The sequence below is a fragment of the Dermacentor silvarum genome, chromosome 8 (genome assembly GCF_013339745.2).
Source record: "Dermacentor silvarum isolate Dsil-2018 chromosome 8, BIME_Dsil_1.4, whole genome shotgun sequence".
In the NCBI taxonomy this organism is placed as follows: Eukaryota; Metazoa; Arthropoda; class Arachnida; order Ixodida; family Ixodidae; genus Dermacentor; species Dermacentor silvarum.
The window spans coordinates 20701607-20725701 of record NC_051161.1 but is presented as its reverse complement, the minus strand read 5'-3'; the positions used below and the strand labels follow the sequence as shown (position 1 = coordinate 20725701).

Here is a 24095-nt window from a genome sequence, read left to right as displayed (position 1 = left end):
GAACCACTTTTATGTAGCACGTATTGAGCAACAGAAACCTGCATAGGGAGTTCAACATGAGAACTCCCGATACTATACTTCGTCTTCTAGCTGCTACCGAAAACACGAGGTGCGTCTGCTTCATTACAAATGTTTTTGTTTTGATATGTTGCCAGCACCTCCTGTCACAGCATGGTCTATCTCTCTTCATGTTCGAAGTGTCGGTCGATGACTGCAGCGAATAAACCTGCAATCATTTTTCTGTTGCAGCATGGTCTATATGCTGCAACATATTCTGATCTGATTTAGTGCCATCCTCTGCTCATGTTGACAGAGGATGGCTATTTGGCACTTTCCATCTATCTGCAGCTGCAATGCGTTAAAGGGTCGAAATCCAGGTCACATGCAGCTCACATATGTGCAGCAATGCGTTGACAAGTGTTTCTTGACTACTTGTGGAATAAAGACTTTTTTTGTGGTGAATCCCCATTTGCACATGCAGCAACACATTGACAAGCTCTTTTAGGTCACTTATAAAATAAGGACACTTATTTTCTGGCAACTGTTTTATTTCGGACTTATGATTATTTGAATTTTTAGATGGTTCATTGTAGGGCCCAAATTATCGTCGGCAATTGTGTGCAAGCGTTCTTGCAGTCCACACCCATTGGAATGTGGCCAGATATCAATGCTATACTTTTATACCTAAGTTTTACTTGCCTATATTTTGTTTTTTGACACTGTTTTGGCTATAATATCCTTACTGTATTATGTTCCTTGCGCCCCCCTTATGTAATGCTCCTCCTGAATCCTTTAAGGGTTAGAGGGACACTAAATAAAAATATTATTTCCTCTGTATTAGTAAATTACCCTTCTACAACACCATGAGAAGATGCTTAACAAACCAGAATAGGGACAGAAATGAAAGATGGGATGTGATGCTGCCTTGAGATTCCCCGCACCAGTTTGCCAATATGCAATGGCTTTTGATGTCGTCTGCTAGGGCTTAGTTAATTCTTTATCGGTAACGATAAACTACAATGTGTTCTAAAAGAGCCAAAAACTGAATATTGCAAGTATGTGAAATTTTACTGAGCCAATGCGGCAAAAAAAAGAAAAAAGATACTTCGAAATCCGTGACGTCAAGCTGACGTACCGGCGTAAGAACTTTGGCGCGAATTAAAAAAAAAGAAAAAAGAAAAAAAAAAGAGAAACTGACCTTAATTTTCTCTTCTGACAATCAACCTATTATCGCAAAATTAATGAGAACACAGTTTTGAAACAATACTTTATCATTATAATCTGATTTAGTACTTCTCTTTAGTGTCCCTTTAAATAACTGATTATGATGATGGAGGAGGCCAGGGTAATTATTGCCAGATTGTTGACACCTGCCAACACAGGCTTGAAACTTGTGCTCAGGAACGTGTGCACTTGAGTGCGAGGACCACTACTGGGAGCGCCAGCACTGCAATTGCATTTGCGTCGAAAGCGGGGTCACGTGACATTGCTTTGCCGTGGCAAGAGCTCGCGTGGCGATTCTACCCCGCGATTTTAGGAGATTTATTTTGATTGGTCATAAACGTACCCCCTGTCGTTGAATAGTACTGACTGTCGTATTTGAAAGAAAAAAGTTGCTTGGTGCCTTTAAATGCTTTTTAATACAGTCATCGCGGAATATATCTAGCCAAGGCTGGGATTAGTTCTTGTTTTGATCGGATTGTTTCTTTAGAATGCAGCAACAAGACCTGGTCTATGCAAAAGCAAACTGGTCAAAGAATTTTTCGACAACCTCAATCGGCAAGAGATCACTCCTCAGAATTTTGTTATTGCCGTAGTGAAAAAAAAAAAAAGTGCTTGACTTGTTTTTTTTTTTTTTCATCTTTTTCATCAGCAGTGCAAATAAAGATGGCATTGACTACTACATAATATAAACATGAAATAAAATAAAGTAAATTTTGCAGCACAAAACAAACTCATGACCACTTCCCACCTCCCTTCATAATTACGTACATTTTTTTGGTTCTTTTCAGGCATTTTCTACACTAAAAACAAATAATTACAGCAAGATATTGTCCTTGTTATCGCGCATTGGGGCACATGCGAATACGCATCCTACGCGAGCTAATAAAGGCGTGCGCTGATCTTGAAGGTTCTACATTACACAGGTGATAAAACTAAGCTACTACAGAGACTTATCAACCAACAATATTGCTGGTAAGTTAAGTGACGAAAAGACTTGCAGCATCAAGTTACATCAAATAAATAAAATAAAACATGCCAATAAATTACGAACATCTATGGCAAGATCGCTTCACATGTTTGAACCAATAGTCGATTTACGAGATAAGATGTTTTGCCACGTGCATGACTGGCTGCATTAGTTGCATATATCTCGCTTCAAGTACTAGACAGCTTCACTCTTGCGAATGGAACTTGTTGTTTTGTACATTTATATGCGCACTTTAAAATTTGTTAGACAACCAAGGAGCTTCTGTAGAAGCTACAGTGCTTTCTGTTTCTGCGATAGTATGCAGAGCAACATCTGACCCACGTCAGCATGGAGAAACACTGTATATTCTGATAGAGCATATAAAATGTTAAAATCAAAACACAGAACAAGCGCTCTTGTGTAGAACTACTACTACTACTACTACTACAACCGACCAAAATTCCTCGGCAGTAAGACGAAAAAAGAAGTATGCGACGGCGCTGAAGCTGACACTCAAGCACGTGATCCAACTTTTTCACATCATACAGGCGCTGACCACAGTACGTCTTCCTCCCTGATACTACAAACGAAGACCTTACTGACGAAATACAAACTCACCTGAGAGAAAAGCAGTGTGGCTCTCTCCACAGACCACTTTTGCAATCTTGATGCCTTCGACAAATGGGATCAGCTGTGGCTTGTTGCTTTGCAATGTCTTATTCCCCAGCCCAAGCTGGCCATTCCGACCATCACCAAAGGCATACACTTTGCCCTCAGCTAGAAGCAAAAACAAATTATGCAGTGCTATGAAAAAGAGAGCCTATAATGCTATCTAAGCAATACCTCCTTCACATGCTTGCTTTCAATGACCCATCAAAACCAAAGGGGCCCTGAAACACTTTTTGAACATAGTAAGAAAAAATTGCTAATCTGTTGTAGAGGCTACGGTGAACATGCGAGTCAAATATTACTGCACTGCATGCAGCAGGGGGAAATTACAATCTCGTGTCAAAAACCAGCAAGAAATCACTCGCCCTCGCTTCCGCAATGTCATCATGCAGCATCATCGCAAGTAGCTAAGCCCACCAAAACTACTGGCTAGTTTCGTGATCGTGAGAGCATTCTCAGTAATACATAATTGATAACTAGGGGTGTGCGAATATTCAAAAAGTTCGAATATTACCGAATATTATATATGTTTTAATATTCATATTCGATTTGAAAAATAGATATTTAAAAATTGTTTAATATTTGGTTGGAAACGAATATTGAAATCAAATCGAGTATATTGCTGGCTGTGCGGGAGCAAACATGGTCTCTCGCATTTGTTTATGTCTAATCTAAGAATATTGGGGCGATGTGGTGTGGAACTTTATGATTATTTCGTGCTGCAAGCGAAATTGCGCCTGTAAAGCACACTTAGCCATTTTATGTCTAAACATTGCGGGAAAGCCAGCCTCTGAGTAGCAAGGGGCCTGGGTTTGCAGACAGCGAGGGTGCAGTCTCTTTTTTTAAGCGCCACCTCCAATTCTGAGCTTAATGCTTGACAGCAAGTGCGATGAATCACGACTGCGACAGGGTCAAATGCCTCCGAGCTTACGGGCATTTTATGCGGTATAATAAGCATAGGCTCGCGAGGACAGCTAGTGGGAATTTCTAAATATTCCAAGTTAACATGAGCCAAATACACAATTTTTTAGTATAACGGCTTACTAGTCTAGTTTTTTAACATTGTCAATGTAATTGCAATGTTCCAACATACAAAAGTAACCGAACTTGCTAAGAAATGCATGTGCATATCATTATTCGATATTCGAAGCTAAGAATTTGTATTCGATTCGTATTCGAAATTTTGATTTTCACACAATAACATTTAGTGACATAAATGAAACATATATACATCTGCGCTCTCAAAAAAAAAAAAAAAAGTCATTTCATCTTTGCACTGCCAGTTTACACACAACAAGTGTGTAGCTGCACCTGCTGTGTGTGGCCTCCGAAATAGCAGCAGCGTGGTGCGTAGCGTAGTCTACAGTGTCTGCAGCAGAGATGGAGTGCTGCGACAATCAACTTTTGGGCGGGGCTTTGTCCACTTAGCGTTTCCGCTGTGTAGATTCCAGCATGCAACACAGCGTCGGAAGCTACACAAAGAAAGAGACTAGGCAGGATATCGGTCTGATAACTTCACTTATAATTGAAGGACTCGAAAAAATTTTGCGGCATGCTATGATTAGTTATAGAAGTGTTTCAGGGCCCTCTTAAGGTCCGTATGCTACTTTGTGCGAGCTCACGCAAGTGAGCCAATGGGGCTCAATTTCTTAGATGATCTTCAATTTCAATGGTACTTGAAAGTGCACATGTGACTGCAGTATAACAGAATTTCACGGAGTGTTTATGTAAAGTACTAATACTAAACTGTGAACAGCACCACAAAATTATACGAACCATGCAGTAACAGCACTGAAAAGGCACATGGCATAGATTATGCTTTTTACTTATATGGATAATGGATTAAAGTTTATCTGTGCATAGCATTCTATAAACACTAAAACCTCTTTGCTTCGTACACTGTGGACATTAAACATGTTTCTGAGCAGTCTTCTCTCTGTCCATCTGCCTGTGTACTAAATACTTCTGTGTGCCCATCACACAAGAACAATTTCAGAGGACGATGAGAAACCTTGAAGGTGTTGGTGTAAAATAAAAGAATGTCTTTATTAGATTTTAATAGACTCATAAGCAGTGTAGTCAGTGCATAAGGAGCTCTGTACACAAGGCCGAAGCAAAGGCAGGATCATGGCAGTTTATTCAGACTAAAACTATGTTATAGTGTCCTCGTGTAAAGGACAGGAACTTCATTCTGCTACATTCTGCTTAAAATAAGATGATATATGTTGATATAATAAAAACATGGCAAAGTTCACAAAGATCTCATCAACAACGGGTACATCCACTAGATGGTAAAAAGCTTCAATATACTTTCATCAGACTGGAAGAACAAATAACAAAAAATGGGATGCAAAACACGCTGATGCCTACCTGTGAGTGCCATTGTGTGAGTCCCACCACAAGAGACGGAGACTATTTTTCCTGGGATTGTCGAGACCTCTGTCGGTTTGTTGTAGCGCTTGCAGCACAGGGTTTTTGGTAAGCCAAGCTTTCCTCCATCCCTCTCGCCGAACGTGTACAAAATGCCATCAACTGTCAAAAGGTGACAACAACTTATGACTTGCTCGTGCCTGTGCCAAAGGTCCCAAAATCCATTTTCGTCAATGGGTAATTATGACAAAGTGTAATGGTAAATGCTTTTATAAAACAATGCTAAGGTTTGAATGACTTGTTTTTAGGCTGTAAATCAGGATGGATGACATATAATGAATATACTAGAAATACACAAAACTGTATAGCTGCACCTCGCAGCAATCAGGTACATTGTTGTCACTGTTTGCAGTTACTATTTTGTGATCAGCACTAGCACTAGTGGTAGATTACACAAACACACACTTTCACGTTACCATCACTGTAGTGTTTAAGACTCACCAATAATTTGTAAGCATTGTTATTAGTGATGAGTCTTGACAGCAGTCAGCACTTTTAACACTCACGTCATCAAAGTCTGTACTTTCTGCAGTGACATGATATTTTGGAGTTGATCTCTTATCACTGTGCTTAAAAATTTTCTGAGGTCTTCCTGTTGTACTTGCAACTGCTATGCTTACCTAGAAGCAGTGCTTCAAACAAACTCTTTGGCATCCAGAAACTTTTGTTTCATCAAGGGCTCCTCTACCTTTCAACTACCTGCAGTCCGTTAGCAAGAATGTGGCCACTAACATGCATACAGACAAAGTTCAACTGACTTGGAACATTAACATTTCACAATAACACTTCTCTAACTTCAGTCAGAACTAATAAACAATAACATTACATCTGGATTATATTGCGACCAACATCTAACAAGATGGATTTGGAAACAGGCTGCGTAAACTGTGCTGCGAGCAAAGAAAACTTGCAAGCGAAATGGGTAAGCATTGCACAGCGAGTCAAAAAATGTGGTTGATCCCTCTTATATAGGAATCGGTATAGAACACGAAAGTGAAACGTGTCTTCACAGAAGTAGTGTAATGTTTATTGCACATTGATATATAATGTCTATTGGTGTTTTGTGGCTAAAGCGCCCTTAGGCGTTGATGCACCCACGCTGACGCCTGGTGGCACGTCTCCTCCATCACGACTACCAACGTCGATGACCATGAGCAACCGTCGTGCATATGGAAGCTGCACTACGCTGCACACGCTAGCACAACGCGAAAGACGAAGCACGTAACTGACACACTAATACAACGCGCAAGACAAAGCACGTAACTGAATCGTCACCGAGTCAAATCAGCGCGTACAGCGCGTCGTAATTGCAGCCTCCGCGATCAACTTCAGAAACATTTTCAGAGCTAATTGCGGAGGCCACGCTCCGCTGTGCTGAGTACGGTGAACGCCACCTAGGTGGCGTTGGTAGTGCTTCTTGATGCCAGCGTCCCTTCGAATGCTGGCATCGAGGCGTCGTAGTGCTGAGACCACCGAAGCGTTCACTGTCGGTGCGCGTTAAGGCCGGAATACATGGAGCGAATAACCGGCGTCCGAGCGAAGAACTTCGTCGGGCGGCGAACGTCCGACGGCCGGCGTCAAGAAATTTGCCGTCCGCAGCCGATCTGCCTGTCCAAACATTTTCGTCGGGCGAACGCCGCCGCCGGAAGCGTCTAGCGCGCAGCGGTGGACGACAGCCAATCAGGAGGCACTAGTTCCGGTCGCAATGCATGCTGGTGTTTCGCGCGCGCGCGCCTTTTCGCGTCGTCTGCAATCGCGTTGGTGTTGCCGTGTCTGCATGTCTCTGCACCGATTGAGTAGTTCCTAGTATGATCTCTCAGGAATCGCGTTGTATTTGTACATCCCATATCCGCTGATCTGCGAGGAAACAGACAAGCAGTGCAAGCTCTCTACAACAACCTTCAACAGAAATCTTCTGATCTCAGAGGCCACATGCTGTCGTCATGCCTATCTCCCGACTTCCCCGATAGATGACGTTGGCATCGGATATTTCTTTCGCTAGGCTTAGACGCGTTCGAAACGAGAAGCGATCTCGAAAACTACTCAAGGTTATCCATAATACTCTGTCGTCGAAGCGGCCTGAGACTAAGCGAAAGCCGTTTACGCAGTCATTTGCTTCCAACTAAGTGAATTCTACAAGGACAACGCCAAATTCAGTTCGAAGCGGGCGGCCGGGACCGCCGCCAACACGGCGGCCAACGCGCGGCGGCGTTCGCCGCATGTATTGCAACACAGCAAACATCCTGCGTCGTGTCGCCGCGTCGTTACTTGACGCGTGAAGTTCGTCGAGAAAGTTCGCTCCATGTATCCCGGGCTTTAGTGTCATAATGCAGTACTTCTCTTTTCTGCTCGTAGGCGGCGGCACCGCCCCGAGCAAGAGCGCGGGTACACGGAGGAGTGTTAGATATATAAGGCGCGTCTGTGTAGCTCTCTGCGAATGCGTTTGTGGCGCAATGGGTTAAACGCTCGGCGATCTATCGTCGCGGACCGAGAGGTCGTGGGTTCGATTCCCAAATTTTGCATGTTTGTGGAACTTTTTCTTCTGGTTTCTTTCTTTGTATTATGTTCTATGACGTATTTCCGTGACGGAAATACGTCAGTGAAGTCTTGGTGGACCCCGGAATAAAACACTTTCGTGTTAAAATAAAAAGAATGCGAGTGCTGTCTTGTAAATTAGGCCATAGACTTCTTGAGTTCAATGATACTACAAGCTACTGCAGGCTGCAGACACTCACCTGAAACAATGGCTGTGTGGTAATAGCCCGTAGAAACGCACATTATCCTGATGTCCACTTTGAGCTCCAGAGGCGAGGGAACTGTGGTCTTGGTCCCAAGGCCTAGCTGGCCCTCTTTGCCACCACCCCAGACGTAAGCCGTTCCCTTGTCTGCAATGAATTTCGGCAGTGAACTGCTTACTCTACACAACAGTGTCAGCAAACTAAATGATTATATAAAAGAACCATATGAACTTAACAAGCAATAAAGGATGCTCCACATCCTTTGCCATGGTTGTGGGGTGGGGTGATGCTGGCTAAAACTCCAAGTTCTAGGTTTAGTACATGTACACAAATACCTATCCAAGTGTATACAGGGACAGCCACCACTGTAGCCACCACTGTAGATCATTGCACACACACAGGCTGTGAGTTCAGCGCCCACTGGCAACAACTTCAACAACTTATCTCTTCTACCACTTTCATTTCCCTTTTCCCTGGTCAACAATCTAAGGCTGATTTCACATTTAAACCTTTTTCATAAATAGTGCTACAGTTGGAGAGAGAAAAAAAAAAAAGAGCGATTAATTTTCCCTATGCCTTCCTTGGTTTTATCGTCTATTGACTTCATATAGTTTTCATTAAACATTCAGCACTTATTTTCTGGCAACTGTTTTATTTCGGACTTATGATTATTTGAATTTTTACATGGTTCATTGTAGCGCCCAAATTATCATCAGCAATTTTGTAAAAGCGTTCTTGGAGTCCACACCCATTATAATGTGGCCAGATATCAAAGCTATACTTTTATACATAACTTTTACTTGCCTATATTTTGTTTTTGACACTATTGTGGCTATATATCCTTACTGTATTATGATCCTTGCACCCCCCTTATGTCAAGGCATCAATATTATCGCGAACAGAGCCTTAGCAATTAAGAAATTGAGGTAAATGCAGGACACGATTAGAGACTTCCCTGGGACATTCAACTACTTGCCCGATGACGAAGGCACTCCTCATTTAAATTCTGTCACTAATACTCAACCACTCGTTATAAAAACATCATTGTATTGTATTGAATAAGAAAAAAATGCTACTTGACCACTTCTAATTCACTTTTAGAAAAAAGAACTAATTCAGATTACACCGTTTACAACGAGGTGCGCGGTCGAAAGGATTTGTTTTCGCTTGACTCTGCATCGCCCACCCTTTCGCATTTCAGTAGTTCCATCATCGCGTAGTGTTGCGCTGCTTTCGCTGACTCGCGAAACTCGTACAAACTGCAAGTAGCAGAGAATTCCACTTCTATGTGATGTCGCGGGATGCGCGAACGCTCCACGCCACTTGACCAAAAGCAGTTGCAGAGGCGCACCGTACCGCCGTCTGTCGGACGCTGTCTTACGCACTGACAGTTAATTAGTGAAGTTTTTGTAAATTTTCAATAATGCATTTCAATTTCTGGTACAAATAATGCCGGTTTTAGAGTAATTCAGCTCCAGAAGTGGAATTGTGCTACATGCCATGGGCAATTTTTAAAAATTCTGTTAACGATAAAAAGAAACACCCTACGGTGATGGCATATCTAACGTCACCACTCCCCGGTTGGCGTGGCGGGAGATTTGAATTGCCATAAAGGTATTCGAACCCTTCAGATCCGATTTTCTCATAAACTAAAGTCTTTTTTTGTATGAAACAAACGTTGTGAGGTTTCTGGAATGGTACTTAAACAGTACACGTTGACTTAGTATTTGCCTTTAGTGTCCCTTTAACAAAACATAATCTTTTTATGCATCGAAAATCAGAAAGAACTGGGACACCAATACATTTTGTTGCTTGCTTTGGGAATGCATATCTTGGAACTGTTGTGATCTTTCGAATTCGTTCGAAGTGGATATGACGAGTTCATAAATTTAATTCATAAATTTAATTTAATTAAACAATTCATAAATTTAATTTAATTTGGTGTTTTTACGTGCCAAACCCACAATCCGATTATGAGGCATGCCGTAGTGGGGGACTTTGGATTAATTTTGACTACCTCGGGTAATTAATCAATTGCAATATGTGCCGAAAGTTAGTTTAAAAGTTAATTAGTGAAGTTTTGGTAAATTTTCAATAATGCATTTCAATTTCTGGTACAAATAATGCCGGTTTTAGAGTAATGCAGCTCCAGAAGTGGAATTGTGCTACATGCCATGGGCAATTTTTTAAAATTCTGTTAACGATAAAAAGAAATGCCCTACGCAGTCACAGTCCAATCAGTTGCTATCCAAGTGTTCAAACAAGCAAATGCTCTCACTATCACTAATGTGCCAATGTCATCTGTTCGAAATAATTCCGGTCATGTGCTAACCTTGTGACCACAGGTGATAAGTATCCACCGGACAAGAGGGAGCAAATGACAGTGTAGGAAGACAGAGACGATGAGTACCACCAGATCATTAGATTGATAAGACAACGCCTTCTCCAGTGTATAACGTCTGTGAGTAACTGCTGAACTTGCTTTGGCTCACAGAGATTATTTTGTTCGTTTTTTCTTGGTCTGGCAATGTAGTACGCGATGCCAACTTTTCACTCATTCTGTACGACATGGCAAATACCACATCTAAACCTGGCATCAACTAAAACGATTGCCAAATACCTGCTCGGCAGTAAGACTTAAGAGTACTAACATGACATTTATTACTTTTTTTTCCCATTAAATGAAGGTCAAAGCCTAAGCCCTAGAAAAAATGCTGCTAAGTATCGGAGCACCTTATATAACTTATTATAATGCTTGTTTTTACAAACTAGTTTCAGTTTCAGTATAGGGACATGTATGCATCATGATGTCGTAACACACTGGTCGCTCTGTTCCCGCGATCGAAGTGGCTGCCACATGCTAGCTGTCACAACAAAATGCGCACAGCTCTCCCCCTTTCTTTTTTAGCAACATCATTATACTAACATCATGATAACAAACCCCTCATGCTATTTTACTCAGCTTATTCAAAGCTCATCAATTGGGCAAACATTAAACTGTGCTTCAAAAACTCCCTTTCAATGTCATGTCACCACTTAATGAGAAATAGCTTCAAAAAGCAGGCACAACGGTTTCAGCATTTGAGATACCCCCAATATGCTGATGTCAGTAGAGGAAAGCTTGCTTAACCAAGAAAAAACAACCAGCGCTGAACCAGTAGAACTCAGAATGAGAGTCATTGTCGTACCATACATTCACACGTCCTATAATCACAAGAAAGTAGGTCAGCGTGCTGGCATCGATGTAGTGTTTTTGGCACCATATAAACTATTGCACCTAGCAGGCAGATAAACTGTGATTCCAAGAAAAAATAAAGTTGTAAAACCAAGCATAGGAACCGCTTCGCTGTAGGCACAGTACATGTCGTTTACAACATCCCTCTTTCCTGCGGTTGTGAATACATCGGACAGACGAGGGCCGCTACCGCAATGAACCAATTAAAAGAGCATAACAAACATGTCGTTAGCTCTGTGTCTAGCCATCTATACATTCATTACTGCGACCATCACTGCAGACTGATTTTCAAAGACACACAAATCATCAGCCACAACAAAAAAGCAAACAAACTGAAGAGATAACTGAGGAGCATGCAATACACAAGTCCTAAGAGTGTTGTGTAAGTGCCGCTTCACTGTAAGTATGATAAAGAAGTGCAGTATCTAGATATATGAACTGTCCGTTGTAATGCTGGAAGCGAAGACCTGTGAACATGTCAGCCTCCTGTCTCTTCTGTTGTGCCATGGCAAGTTATACAAGCCTGGTCTCTGTGCACAATAGAATTGTAAGTCAGCGCTCTTTCCTGTTTCTGCTCTCACTTCCCACATCAGTCGTCGCGCTGCTAACCAAAGATGCATCATACCTAGCCTTATTGAAACACGACGTCAGCAAATTTTGCTCTACGTATGACGTTGCAATAATGTCAATGCCAGGTCTGGCATTTCAAACCAACTTTAGTATAAAATTAAAACATAACTGTTTCCCAACCTTCACACTTTAAAGTGTCATCATTTTGCATGTGAACAGCGGTGTGGTAGAGTTAACACAACTCCAAAAATATTAGCCAGCACTTTTTCAACTGTGAACGAGCCAGTGGCCACGTCAGGAATTAGCGTTCTTATAATTTACTCCCTGAGCAACACGCAATTCACTATGTTGACCGACACTCTCACAATGAAAACTGACGCTCTCTCACATACCTGTAAGTGCCACGGAGTGCTCAGCCCCGGCAGCCAGCTGCTTGATCTGCAGCCCGCTGAGTGCAGTGATTAGCGCAGGCTCCGCATGTTGAAACTCTTGAGAGTTGAGGCCCAGCTGGTGTTCCGTGTTGACGCCGAAACCGTACACCTTGTGATCATCTGACACCACAGGAAGGGCAGAAAGGCGCATGTATTATCAAGGGGTGGTTTTCAAGAAAAAATGCTGCCTTTGCACCCGTTGACAGGCAATATGTGAAATTTTCGCCAGCAGGCTTTCCGATGGGTCTGACTTGCCCTAAACAATATGGCCGAGCTTCTGCTAGCAGCACCAATGATTCTGAGAGATGTGTTTTCATCTTTAAAGCTTTGATAGTGCATGGAACGGTGGGCAGCAGGTATGGTGGCACAGCCTGCACATTGATGCCTTTTTTTCTACTCTATCCTGTGGCCCACCATACTGGTTGGTTCAGGCAAGATGTATGTAGGAATGCACTCGCAAATCTTGCACATAATCTACTCCAGACAAATTTTATTCTATTATTTGTAACATGAAATTGTACAATACTAAGACTGAAAATACGAAAAGAATTAGAAGTGCAGCAGTAATGAAGGGAAGGGTGGGGGGGAGGCAGTGCACAATAAATTTCTGACCCACAAACAAAGTTGCTCATCGTTATTTGTGGAAGAAAAATACTTCAGTCATAAAAACAACAGCGGCACTTTATGGCACAAGGGAATTTAAAAAAAAAGGGACATAACAATTTTGGTAAGGCCATGTTGAAACACTACCATATCACGATGCTAAAAAGTATATTCACGTTGCTATATACATGAACAAGATAAACCAGTAAAATGTTTGTGTGCCTCCATTGTGAGGAATATCTAACAATGGATTTTGATGTCCTAAAGCCACAGTACAGGTATGAGTGCCACCATAAGGAAGCGGGGTTCTGGATTAAGTCGACCACTTGAGGGGCTTTAATGTGCAACATATTCTCAGTGCACTAGCATTGTTCCATTCCACCCCCATTAGAATGCGGACGTGATGCCTAGCAGTAGAATGCGAAAGCTACTAAGCCACCATGGCGAACTTATGACAAATATCACACGTGAGCCAGACCTGTGAAGCATTATAATTGAATGTCTATGACAGACTTTTGTTGACAGAAAAGTTTGTCTATGACAAACTTCTCTGAAATAACAAATCCACCAAAAAGCATGCTATTATTTGCGAAAGCAAACCTTAAATATTGGCCTATGGTATGAATAATGTCTACGCACCCAAGGTTTTATGGAGGCAAATTCGCTTATGCTCCAGTTACTTGAACCTAAGAGCCCTATTTATAGAATGTCCATGATGACCAAAGTAGAGAGGTGCTTAGATTCATGGCAGGATATATCATTCAAATGCAATTTTTTTTTTGCTCTTTTGTCCTGACAATAAAGAAAGGGGGAATGGTTCTCACTTAGATTGACTGAATGCTACAATTAAGGAAAGTACGGTAATACACTCAGTACTAAACCTACACTCAGGTTCTTACCTGTGGCAACCAGAGTGTGAGCCCGTCCACATGCTAGCAGAACAGCCCTTTGGTCTTTCAATGCTGAAAAAGAAATTTCAGAGCTGAGTAACTTAGCTACAATTTTCACCATAGCAACGGAAAATGATTCTGCTCAACAAAAGCAGCAGTAGCGATGCAACCCCCCTGGTGGTGTAGTTATTTATTTAAAGTAAAACAAGCAAATAATGCATTCAAACGCGGTATATAAAACAAATGTGCTGCAATAGGCCACCTCCATGTGAAGTTTAAGGGCAAACAGGGCAGCTGTTTAGCTGGAAGAGCCAGTAATAGCTACCTCCATTATTTACACAATACATAGTATCCTTAGAAGTACAGAAAGTTTGAGCTTGTTGGTGTGGATTCATCATGAAAGAAGAGAAGGCAGGGCATGCAGACACAGACGTGAGAGAAGAGAACCAGACAACACAAACCGTGCTGACACAGACACAAGAGAAGAGAACCAGACATCACAAACGGTGCTTGTGTTGTCTGTTTCTCTTCTCTTGTGTAGGTGTCTGCACGCTTCTTTCACGATATAGTATCCATTTCGAAAATAGCAATGCAGCAAAGCAATGCATACATACTGCTTGTTTTATTGTCTGTGACAGACAGCTTTGTTTTGCCTTTTCAGGTGTCTTTCTGCAGGAGGTGGAAATTACCGGCATGAAAAATTGCAATGTCCATGTAGCTAATTAGGAATATTGGTTCCCTACTCAACTAATAATTACTAGCTCCCTTTAGGGCACATGAAGCAATTTCGATATTGAGGCAGCGTAGCTGTGAAGTCGTCTGAGCTTAGCAAAAGTTTTAAGACTCGCACCATTGGCATTTCTGACAACAGCCTTCCAAATCCCTCCTTCAAGCAGTTAAGGACAATAAGGGGTATCTCGAAAGTGGTCTTGCTCTAAGAATTTTTGCTCAGCAGACATGACTTCCGTACAGCTCCAATGTTGCATTTGTAATATATGCTCTTAAAGTGAATAAGAAATAAGGTAATTACTGAACCTTTTTAATTAGCTAACTGGACATGGCAATTTATTGTGCATGTCAACCTCTTCAGGTAACCCACCTGAGCAGGTCCTACTACGCTATATGCTACATACACAATTTTTTTTAATAGGTTAAAAATAAACCTGCTATATATGAATGTGGCATATGCACAGACAATTCTGTAAAATTGATCAGCTCACAAGTGAAACAAGATTTCTCAATCAGGAACAATGTACATCAAAACATGGTCACCTGCACCTGATGTTTAAGGAATGCAGATAAAATGAATGTATCTCACAAGTACCTTTCACACACTTGGGCCGCACAACTGTGTTCTTGTGACCATGCCCAAGCTGGCCGTACTCGTTGCTGCCAAAGCTGAATACACGCCCTCCCGCTTGGAAAAAAAAAAAACAAGAAACAATATAGCACATAAAAAAGAGCAGCACTGGCTACATTCTGAAAACGTGAGAACAGGCAGTTGAACGTTTGCCACACTAAACAACAAGCTCATGTCTGTACTTTAATTGAGCAAGGTCAACACTTACCTCAGTAACAGTGACGTTTGAATGCAAGATAATTAAGGGACAAAGGCACCTGCCCGTGTCCTTTCAAAGAGGCATTATTTGACTTGACAGCTATGCTCCCAGTTGAGATGCAAATCATCATTTAATAGAATTTATTCAAAATATAAGGCTGTATCAAACTGCACACTTTTGGTGTAAGCTAACATTGATACCTTCATTCCCATTAATTTTGTTATCTTTCGTACTCAGCTGTTTTTAAATTGTACTGTTCTCCTTCTTTGCAGAAGTTCACTGAATCATCACTTGTCAATATTGATCAATTACTGTCTACATTTCAAGCGCTACACCTGAACTTCACCTTCATCTGATCATTATCATCTCTTGGGCACTCTTGTTTGTCGTCTTGGTTTCCTCACAAGATTGTAGCTCATGCCCTCTTGTATTTAATACCCAACAGGTGCCCTTACAGGCTAAAGTGATGATGAAAAGGGATAAAAATAACGTATACACTATACAAGACAAAGCAGTTGCAGCAACACTTGCCTTGAATTGAACAGTGAGCGAAACAGGGAAGCCTCAGCCTGGAGCTAAAGTTTCAACAAGGGGTTATGTCTTCCTCAGGCCACTAAGGTGCTACAGCGCTACATGCTCCTGAATGATGCTTTCAACATGTACTTTTTCAACATCAACAGATATCAACTTCAACTGATCAGACAATTTAGCCCACCTTGTATGTATAAGATAGCATACCAATTCATACGTACACACAAAAGCCTACCAATTTCAGCTGTATGTTGTGTCAAATGCCCCATAGTTATTTGACACAGCTACTGAATGCAGAAAGTATCAGATTTTATGCACAAATGAATGTATTATATTTTGCACTACTTTTGTTTCTGCCAATACACATCAAGCTCAGCACAGTGCAACAATTGTTCTCTTGCAATTATTTTCTGTTCTTATCCTTTGCCATGCCAAGTGTATTATTATCCCAGTGATAACAACAAAAGACATTAGATAGTTAAAAAATGTTGCAACAAAGCTACACGCAGTTGAGCACACGTTTTCAGTGCAGCAGCTGCAATGGCGTCAGCCATCAGAAACAGATGTCACTGCCAGACGAATTGCATACCATGCAGCTGGACATACCCGTTATGAAGACAGAGTGTTCGTCCCCGCAGGCCACGTGAATGACGGGATCGTTTTTCACCCAAAACATTCCGGGCATGTTGCCAGCGAACCGGGTCTTCCCAAAGGTGCATACTGCCCCGGAGCCTTTGACAGCGAGAAAATAGAAGTTTGACAATTTCAGTTTACTCGAAAAGCACCCTAGCAAGTGTCTATAAGTAAAAGTGTTCTCATTTAACCTGAAGTGTGCAGCTCAGCTGAATTATGAAGTTTCAAAACCAACAAGAACTGCAGGCACAGTGAATGGGGTGGCAAAGCAGGGACAGCTCTACAGAGGAGAGGGGAGGGAGGAGGAGGGTGCTGCTGACCCCCTAACAGAAATATCCTGGTGCTGCCCTTGTTACAGAGGCACTTAAAGTGTACACTTGTGCAACATTTTAGGCAACATTTCTCTTCCCAGGAGAACATGCACCTCTCAACATGAACAAGAATGTGCAACATTTGCATACATTTTGAAACATTGTCACGCACATTAATGATGCTGCATGGCATTACACATTGTATATGAATGCCACTTTTTAAAGTTTATAATGGTCTTCGCACACAACCATTTTATGCATGCTCTTGGCTCTGTTACTACTATACCAGCAGAAATGGTAGTTTCTACCCTGCAATTCACTTCCTCCCTGTGCTTAGAACTCAAACCAAATTTAAGAGTATTAATAACCGATTAAAACAAATAGCAGCTTCTCGAGGTTCTGGCACTTTGCAGTTTAGCAAAGGCAGGGCAATAGTTAATAAAGGTACGACGTTCTTTCCCGTGGGCCTGCAACTTTACTGCCCGTGGCAGTTCCCGCTACAGAATCTTGCGTGCACTGGACCATCACCAGTGGTACCACCTCCAACTCTGAACGTGTATTATCACAGAATGTTTCACAGATGTTTTTATGTGTAAGTCCTGCTGACCTTTTCTCTTAGCCACACACACATCTTTTTGTTTTCACCCCTTGCGACCATTCCTTGTTAGTGAAGTGTAAATGGTTTGATTTATTGCAAAGGGGGTGCAATACTGGGCTAGCTGGTATTGCATCTTGTAGTGGGTGCGGTGTGAGAAACGAGGGCTGACACACACACAACACAAGCGCTCGCGTTGTGATTGATTGACTGAAGCTTTTCGAAACATATTTGTAAGACATTAAGTTATATTAAGTAATGACACATATGCCGCAAAAATAAATTTGAATAATAGTAAGTAGTACAGCCAGCATAATTGAGCCATTATAGTAATGCTGGATTCAGCTCTCGAATTATTCTAGAGGCATCATGTAATATCGCATCATTCGAGGCGTGCCGACGGACTCAGGTGAGCCGCGCGACGCACGTGCATTATAAATGACCACGAGGTAAGCCCTACAAGAAGAACGGAACGGGATCCGTGTACACCAATGCGGAGACGCGCTCAACCACATTCCGAGCACCGCTACGCGTACGCGAGCGTTACCGACGCGATGTCGTTGCGTCGATGCGCTGTATACCGCGCAGAAAGAAAGAATTGAAAAAAAAAAAAAAAGGCGCATTGGCCACACCCCCGCTCTGTCACAATCAAGCAACCTTGGCCCGATTCCAAAATAAGTATTCTGTAAGACGGCAGGGAGTCGCACCGCTGCCAGTTAGCAACGACGGCGGCGACCCTCTTCCGCTCGCGAAAAGGAAGAATATCGGGCAAGCCGCGACGCGTGCGAGGGAAATCGCTCAAGCAGCACCGTAGCGACGCGTTCCCTCCAAGCAGCCCCTCCCCTCTCGAGAGCGCCCGCCGTAATTAATCTTGACTAGCGCATGCGCGTACAAGGGGCGCAGTTTACGCTCACCCTGACCTACGCCGAAGCGCGCTTCGAAACATCGCGCACACGACCGTGAAAAATAAAGAAAAGCGTGCTCTTCCCGGAAACGCTAAGACGTGAGCGTGTCCGTCGCGGTTCGGTCTGCATAGCGACCGATGTTGCGAACCCGTTTGCGACGTGCGTAGGAGTGGTCATCTCCGCATAGCGGTACACCGGAGAAGCACGCTCCACGCCCTGATCGTCTTGCCTCGGTGAGACGGATCGAAACAGAAAAGAAAGACGAACCGTTCGATACGCACAAATGCGCGAGGTACACAACAATTGGGGCCGAAACACGCGCGTAGAAACACGATGTGAGAGCTCGAGACGCGAGCATCTCATAGGTAGCAATGGGAGCGAGCTTACCTGGGATGTCCTCTTCCTCATCAGCTGTCATTTTCACTTTTCGAAGTGGTCACGGCGAACAGTCGACACAAATCTAAAAGAGGCTACAGGGGAAGGGCACGAAACTCGTAGATACAGTTCGATTCGGGATGAAACATGCACGCAACCCCAAGAACGCAAAAGGATGAAATAAAATGCACCCTCCCTAAGCTCTCTTCTGCATAAGTGGATTTGGCCGACGGTACGTAGAGCAACCATGAACAGTTTCGTAGCTAGGGAGTGTTACATAAAAGAAAACATTATAACCACAACAGATCATTCCTACAAAATTTTATTGTGTGACTTGGTACAACAATAATTATTTTTGATACGCAATTATCGCTATTTTAGTTGCCTATTTTATACCGTTCTACCGGAAGCGCTGCAGCGCTTCCGGCAAAGAGACGATGTCGTCTTGCCGACCTCGATCAAGGATTCCTCAAATTTTGTACGACGAATAACGTAAAGCATGGCATCTCGAGGTGGCACTCACGTTAGCGGCACTGATGGCAGCGATTTCAACCATCGACAAAAAGTGGCATCGCACTACCAGATCAGGTTAGTTGTCTAGCCGAGCAATTGTCTTCGAGCAAATACCCTTAGCAAGCGTTGCTAATATTAGGAACGGCCAGAATAACTTCTACTACAACAAGGCATCGAAGCGGATTTGGCGATAGAACAACATTTACGGCCCGGTGTATTGTGTAATTTCACAGGAATATGGCGATATTGGGCGTCTGCGGCTGCTGGCAACTGCAGGGATCACGTTATGCTGCGCGGCAAGCAATACGTGGCATCACGTTGGAGAGGTTTTCCTAGTTGCAGAAAGCTGGCCGAAACTGCTGCCGTATTACGCTGCTTCCAATTGCATCGCGACGAAACGTATTAAGGTTATCGACTTTACCTAGTTGGATTTTCACGCAATCGATCGAATTTACCACTATGAGTTCACAGCTGTCACGGTTTTCCTCATGCCGGGACGCTCCGATCTCAATGTTCCACTGCTGTCGTACGGTTGATAATGATAAATGGAATACCTACCTCAATGTCGCGAGGGTACTGGACATGTACTTCATGCGACCATGTTAGTGGTGATAGATGTGGTTTCGGCGTTCAACGTACACTTGTTCCACACTATGCTAGTTAGGTGATGGACATTGCACCGAAGCATTTGACATCTATTGCTCGATGACCCGTCAAGTACTCAATAACCTGGTTTCACATTCCTCTCGTTAGCCAAAAATGCTACGATTACAATACACATTGCCAGACTGACCTCAACGCAGTTTGGTTTCGCTTCTGCTCCTCGTGTGCGATGTTGTCAGTCGCAGTGATTGGATGCGCGCTTCGTGACGTGGAAGGATTTCTCCGCGTAGTGTTTTGTTTACAGCTAAAAGTCGGCTTCGTTGAACAGCATTTATGAATGCATCCTATGATAAAACATAGCATTGTAATGTTTAGGATAAATTGCAAGCGTCATATGCGTACTTACGACTGCACCGCAAGCGTGGCTGCCCTCGGGATTCGCACTGTCAATGCCTCCTTGTCTCTAAGCCGAACGTGTGGTGAAAAGCTATATGCCCGTTTAGTGGTGTTTACGTCAAGCATAACTGTGAATTTCGCACAAGTACAGCACTTGTGACAGTAGATGCAGTTATATAATGCACAGCCTAAAGAGGACTCTGAAAAAGAGCTGAATGCTAACTCTTATCTATATAAATATGCTCTATATTACTTGCTGTTCGTTATTGAATTAGTTGAGGCCCTGTATACAGATATGGGTCAGAAATTGTGCCAAAATGTCATTGCTGTCAGCTTTTTTTATGCTGATGGGGTTCGGCACAGACCTAAAAACTCCAAAAGCCTCGTTGCAAACAGAGAGTTTAGATGTACAGTCTCCTATGACAATGGGTTTTTGCTTTTGTCACCAACAAATGCTCTTTACAGTGCTATTGATCAATTTTTCAGAACTGAATATTCCGTTGTACTACCTCCTGTGCTTTGCAGTGCCATTTACAAGACGCGACTAAAGACTGCAATGCTGCTGCACTTCTTCCTATTTCTGGCCATGTGCGCCAAGCTAGCCGAGGACGTGCTTGATCGGCTGGACATCTTCATCCTTGAGCTGGAGGAGCTGTATATCCCGAAGCCACTGCTTTGGGAGTGGGTCTGGCTGGCCAGCCTGGTCTTCACGGTGCCGGGCCTCACAGCTATACGCCGCAATCGTGCGAGCAACATGAAGGTGTATGTTGCCGGCACGTTCCTTCTGGGGCTGTGTCCCGTGATCGGAGCTGCAGCCTACTTCTTCCGCGACATGTACGGCTTTGTGCAGCATGGTCACGCCGTCGAAGGTGTTGAGTTGTGGCAGGGCTACCCCGTGGCAGTCCTCTGGTATGCCTTCCTCACCGTGGCCTTCCAGGCCCACATGTTCTCACTCTACTTTGGCGTAAGGCTCATCCTGGCTTGGCAACGTGGAACAGTCGTCAAGAAGGCCAAGTAACCATGCTACGTGCCCACGTTGCTCCGCGGGGGTGCACACTCATTGCAGCGTCCTGTATGGCTGACCCTGTGCAGCAGTCTTCCTTCTTTTCTTTCTGTCCATACACGTGTGGAGTGCACTGGACCAGTGTCACAGTTGTCGGTTGCTGACCAAGTGCCAGCTGCAGTGAGCCAGCCGCCTTGTCACTCAGTGCAAACCCTTCTACCCAACTCAGGAGCCTTTACACACACTGTCAGCTACTGCCATTTCTATTTACCCCATTGTGTGTTCTTCCAGCACGGCCTTTTTTGTCCAAAATCATGCTATCGGAATAAAGTGTTGCAGTGCTTGCTTCAGGCTTCCTAGCTCTGTATGCCTAAGTCATAGTTTCTCCGACAAGACAGTGTACCTTAAATAAGTCAAGTTTATTAAGTGCAGATACGATGGCTACAGTTGAATGAGATTTGCTCAATGTAAGACATTACAGTAGTATTCTGTGCCATACTGTTTTCTATGCCCACAGTTAAGTTGTAGTTAGTATATGTATTGTGTCTTTTGTTTTCATTGTCATGTGCAAGTGCTCCCTATGCATACCGAACCGAAGATTTATGTAACTCAACCCCTGGCATCACCTGCTGGAATTTACAGCTCGGGAAAACCTTGGCAACTGGGAACTCTGGCACTGCTGTGGTGCACCATAGTTTCTTATGCATCCTCTGTGAAGACACGTTTGCAGCAACTTTTGCGGGGAGAAGCGACCGTTCTCGGAGTGTGGCGTCTCCTGACAATTTCCAGGGGACCACGGGAATGTGCATCTGTTTTGTGTGTGTTGTGCCTTCCTGGTGTCTAGTCCATGTGCACAAAGCTCTGTGTTCTGTGGTGTCAGGAACAATTCACAAGTAAAACAAAAAACTGTCATGAGGATGTTCTTCCTATGCACATCTATATACACAAGCTTGTGCTGAAGTTGACACTGGTAAGCTCACTAAGACATCAGCCCCTCAAGATGTTTGCCATTGTAGTTTGGCACTGCTCAAGCTTGGTGAATCATTGGTCCTTCTTTTAATTTCTGGTATTTGGTTATGTTATCAGGATTATAAGACATGCAGCTCCTCCATATGATGTACCGTAGGTCAGTCCTTGGTGCTATTAAGAAGGTTCTGTTCTTGTAACAAGCCTGGGAGGAGCCAAGAATAGTTACAGGCATAAATCTTAACATTATTGCGGTGTTGCGGCCATGTCTGGCAGGTTTGCTGCCTTGCTTTGAAGCTTTTCCTGTGTGCCTTATGTTAGCCTTGTACATGTTATAATAGTAAAGCTTTGTATTCCCATGTGTGATTAGCACAGTCTTAAATGTGGGAGCCTATAATAGTTGCATTGGTTATGACTCAAACAACTTGCTTTTTCATCACTCCTGCAGGTTTTAATTTCTTGCACAGCTTGGTGGAAAAATTGGTCTTCAGATAGTAACAACAGCATGCTTATCACTCATTGCATTGCTACTTTGAGAATGTCTTGGTTTCACCCAAAATATATATGCCATTGGCATGGGTGGTGAAACAGTGTTCTGTTTGTTCTAACTGCACAAGAAGAAAATGCAAAGTCATTGCAAAGCTCTATAGTGTGGGCAGATGTAAAGATATGTTGCCATTCATGCATATTCTTACCTTTGCTTTCTACCCTTTTATATTAGACTATGTTGTACACTATTAGCACCGTGAAAACTGCAGCAGATGCAGAGATCGGATATAAATAACAAATTGATCACTACTTCAGTCAAAGCAGTAATCTTCTAACAAGCGTATAAAGATGTTAATATGAAAGAAAATTGTCCCCATAGGCACTTTGGCGAGCCATGTATTGGCAGACCCAGTGGGGGAAGTGTGCTTAGAGTAAATCACCAGGTCTTCAATGGCTGCTTCCCAAAGGTAACTGAGTAATATGACCAGGTTTCACACACTTTGCTTATGCAACTTGTGCAGCCAAATCTACAAGACTAGTGGTCAGAGGCGTCCCTGCCAAATGCCGTTGTATGCTGGGAACAGCATTGAAACCCGAGACTATTTTATTTTTTGCGGCCTAGTGTGTGCAAAATAAAATTATAATGTGCTGACAGAGGGTGTTTGCGTGATTGCTTGGAGAAATGGAAAACTTGAAAATGGCTGCCATTTGTGTGATGTTTCCACGTGGTGTGATGACTTATTGTGTGCACATGTGTGTGCAGGATCCCTGGTAGCTTTCAATATGTGGGCATTGCTGTGGAGTGATTTCTTGTATGTGCCAGTGTGGTTCTGTTGGTGCTCTTGTTGGAAGGAAACTTCAGATACTCCTGTTACTCTGGCGGGCTTGCTTTGGGGCTTGCACAGGTGTGCGGACTGTGAATGCTGCAGGGTGTGTTTCATTACTAAAAAACGGAATGATACATTGTCCAACTTCTTACTGCCAACTGTTGTGACAATGTGAATGTGTGAAACCATGGCGCAATAAATTATTCCAGTTGTTTGTTGGTACTTGTGCACTTTCCGTCAAAGGTCTTCGGTTGTGCTGTGAGAATAAAAACATTTTTGTGTAAAACCAAAATGTTGAAATAGGCAAGTAGTATTGAGCATAATCTGACTTCCAGCATTTGACTGAGATCTAAGTGCTAAGAAAAAATGTTCATGTCTGCTTATTTCACCAGCTCAGCATTAGATGCAAATTTAGTGTTCATTAAAAGATCACTTAATATGTGTTCAAGTAATGGTTCCTGCAGAGATCTAAGTTTGAACCTTGCCTGAAATGTAGCTGTCGTCGTGAACAACGCTTGTCTCTCTGCATTTTTGTGATTTGAGCGGAAAAATTAAGATAAGTATGGGTATTGAATGCAAATCTGGTGTTCCTTTCCATTATGATTATCCCACATAGTGTACATATGAAAACA

The 24095-nt window shown here is 42.9% G+C and overlaps 2 protein-coding genes across 2 annotated transcripts in view; one reads left to right on the top strand and one right to left on the bottom strand.

Annotated features, from left to right (window-relative positions):
- Positions 1 to 18894, bottom strand: part of LOC119460758 (X-linked retinitis pigmentosa GTPase regulator-like) — a 34010-nt gene extending 15116 nt beyond the window's left edge. Inside the window, exons 1-8 of the mRNA XM_037721839.2 lie at positions 18679 to 18894; positions 16454 to 16579; positions 15082 to 15174; positions 13767 to 13829; positions 12226 to 12384; positions 8026 to 8175; positions 5231 to 5392; positions 2810 to 2968 (exon numbers count right to left, since the gene is read on the bottom strand). Of these exons, the coding sequence (XP_037577767.1) occupies positions 2810 to 2968; positions 5231 to 5392; positions 8026 to 8175; positions 12226 to 12384; positions 13767 to 13829; positions 15082 to 15174; positions 16454 to 16579; positions 18679 to 18709 (943 nt within the window). The 5' untranslated portion in view covers positions 18710 to 18894. The remainder of the gene's footprint in view (positions 1 to 2809; positions 2969 to 5230; positions 5393 to 8025; positions 8176 to 12225; positions 12385 to 13766; positions 13830 to 15081; positions 15175 to 16453; positions 16580 to 18678) is intronic.
- A 179-nt stretch (positions 18895 to 19073) lies between these two features.
- Positions 19074 to 23679, top strand: LOC119460760 (protein jagunal). Its single transcript, XM_037721842.2, has 2 exons — positions 19074 to 19254; positions 20704 to 23679. Exons 1-2 carry the CDS (start codon positions 19166 to 19168, stop codon positions 21194 to 21196), a joined length of 582 nt encoding a protein of 193 aa, XP_037577770.1. The 5' UTR covers positions 19074 to 19165; the 3' UTR covers positions 21197 to 23679.
- The last annotated feature ends 416 nt before the right edge of the window (positions 23680 to 24095 follow it).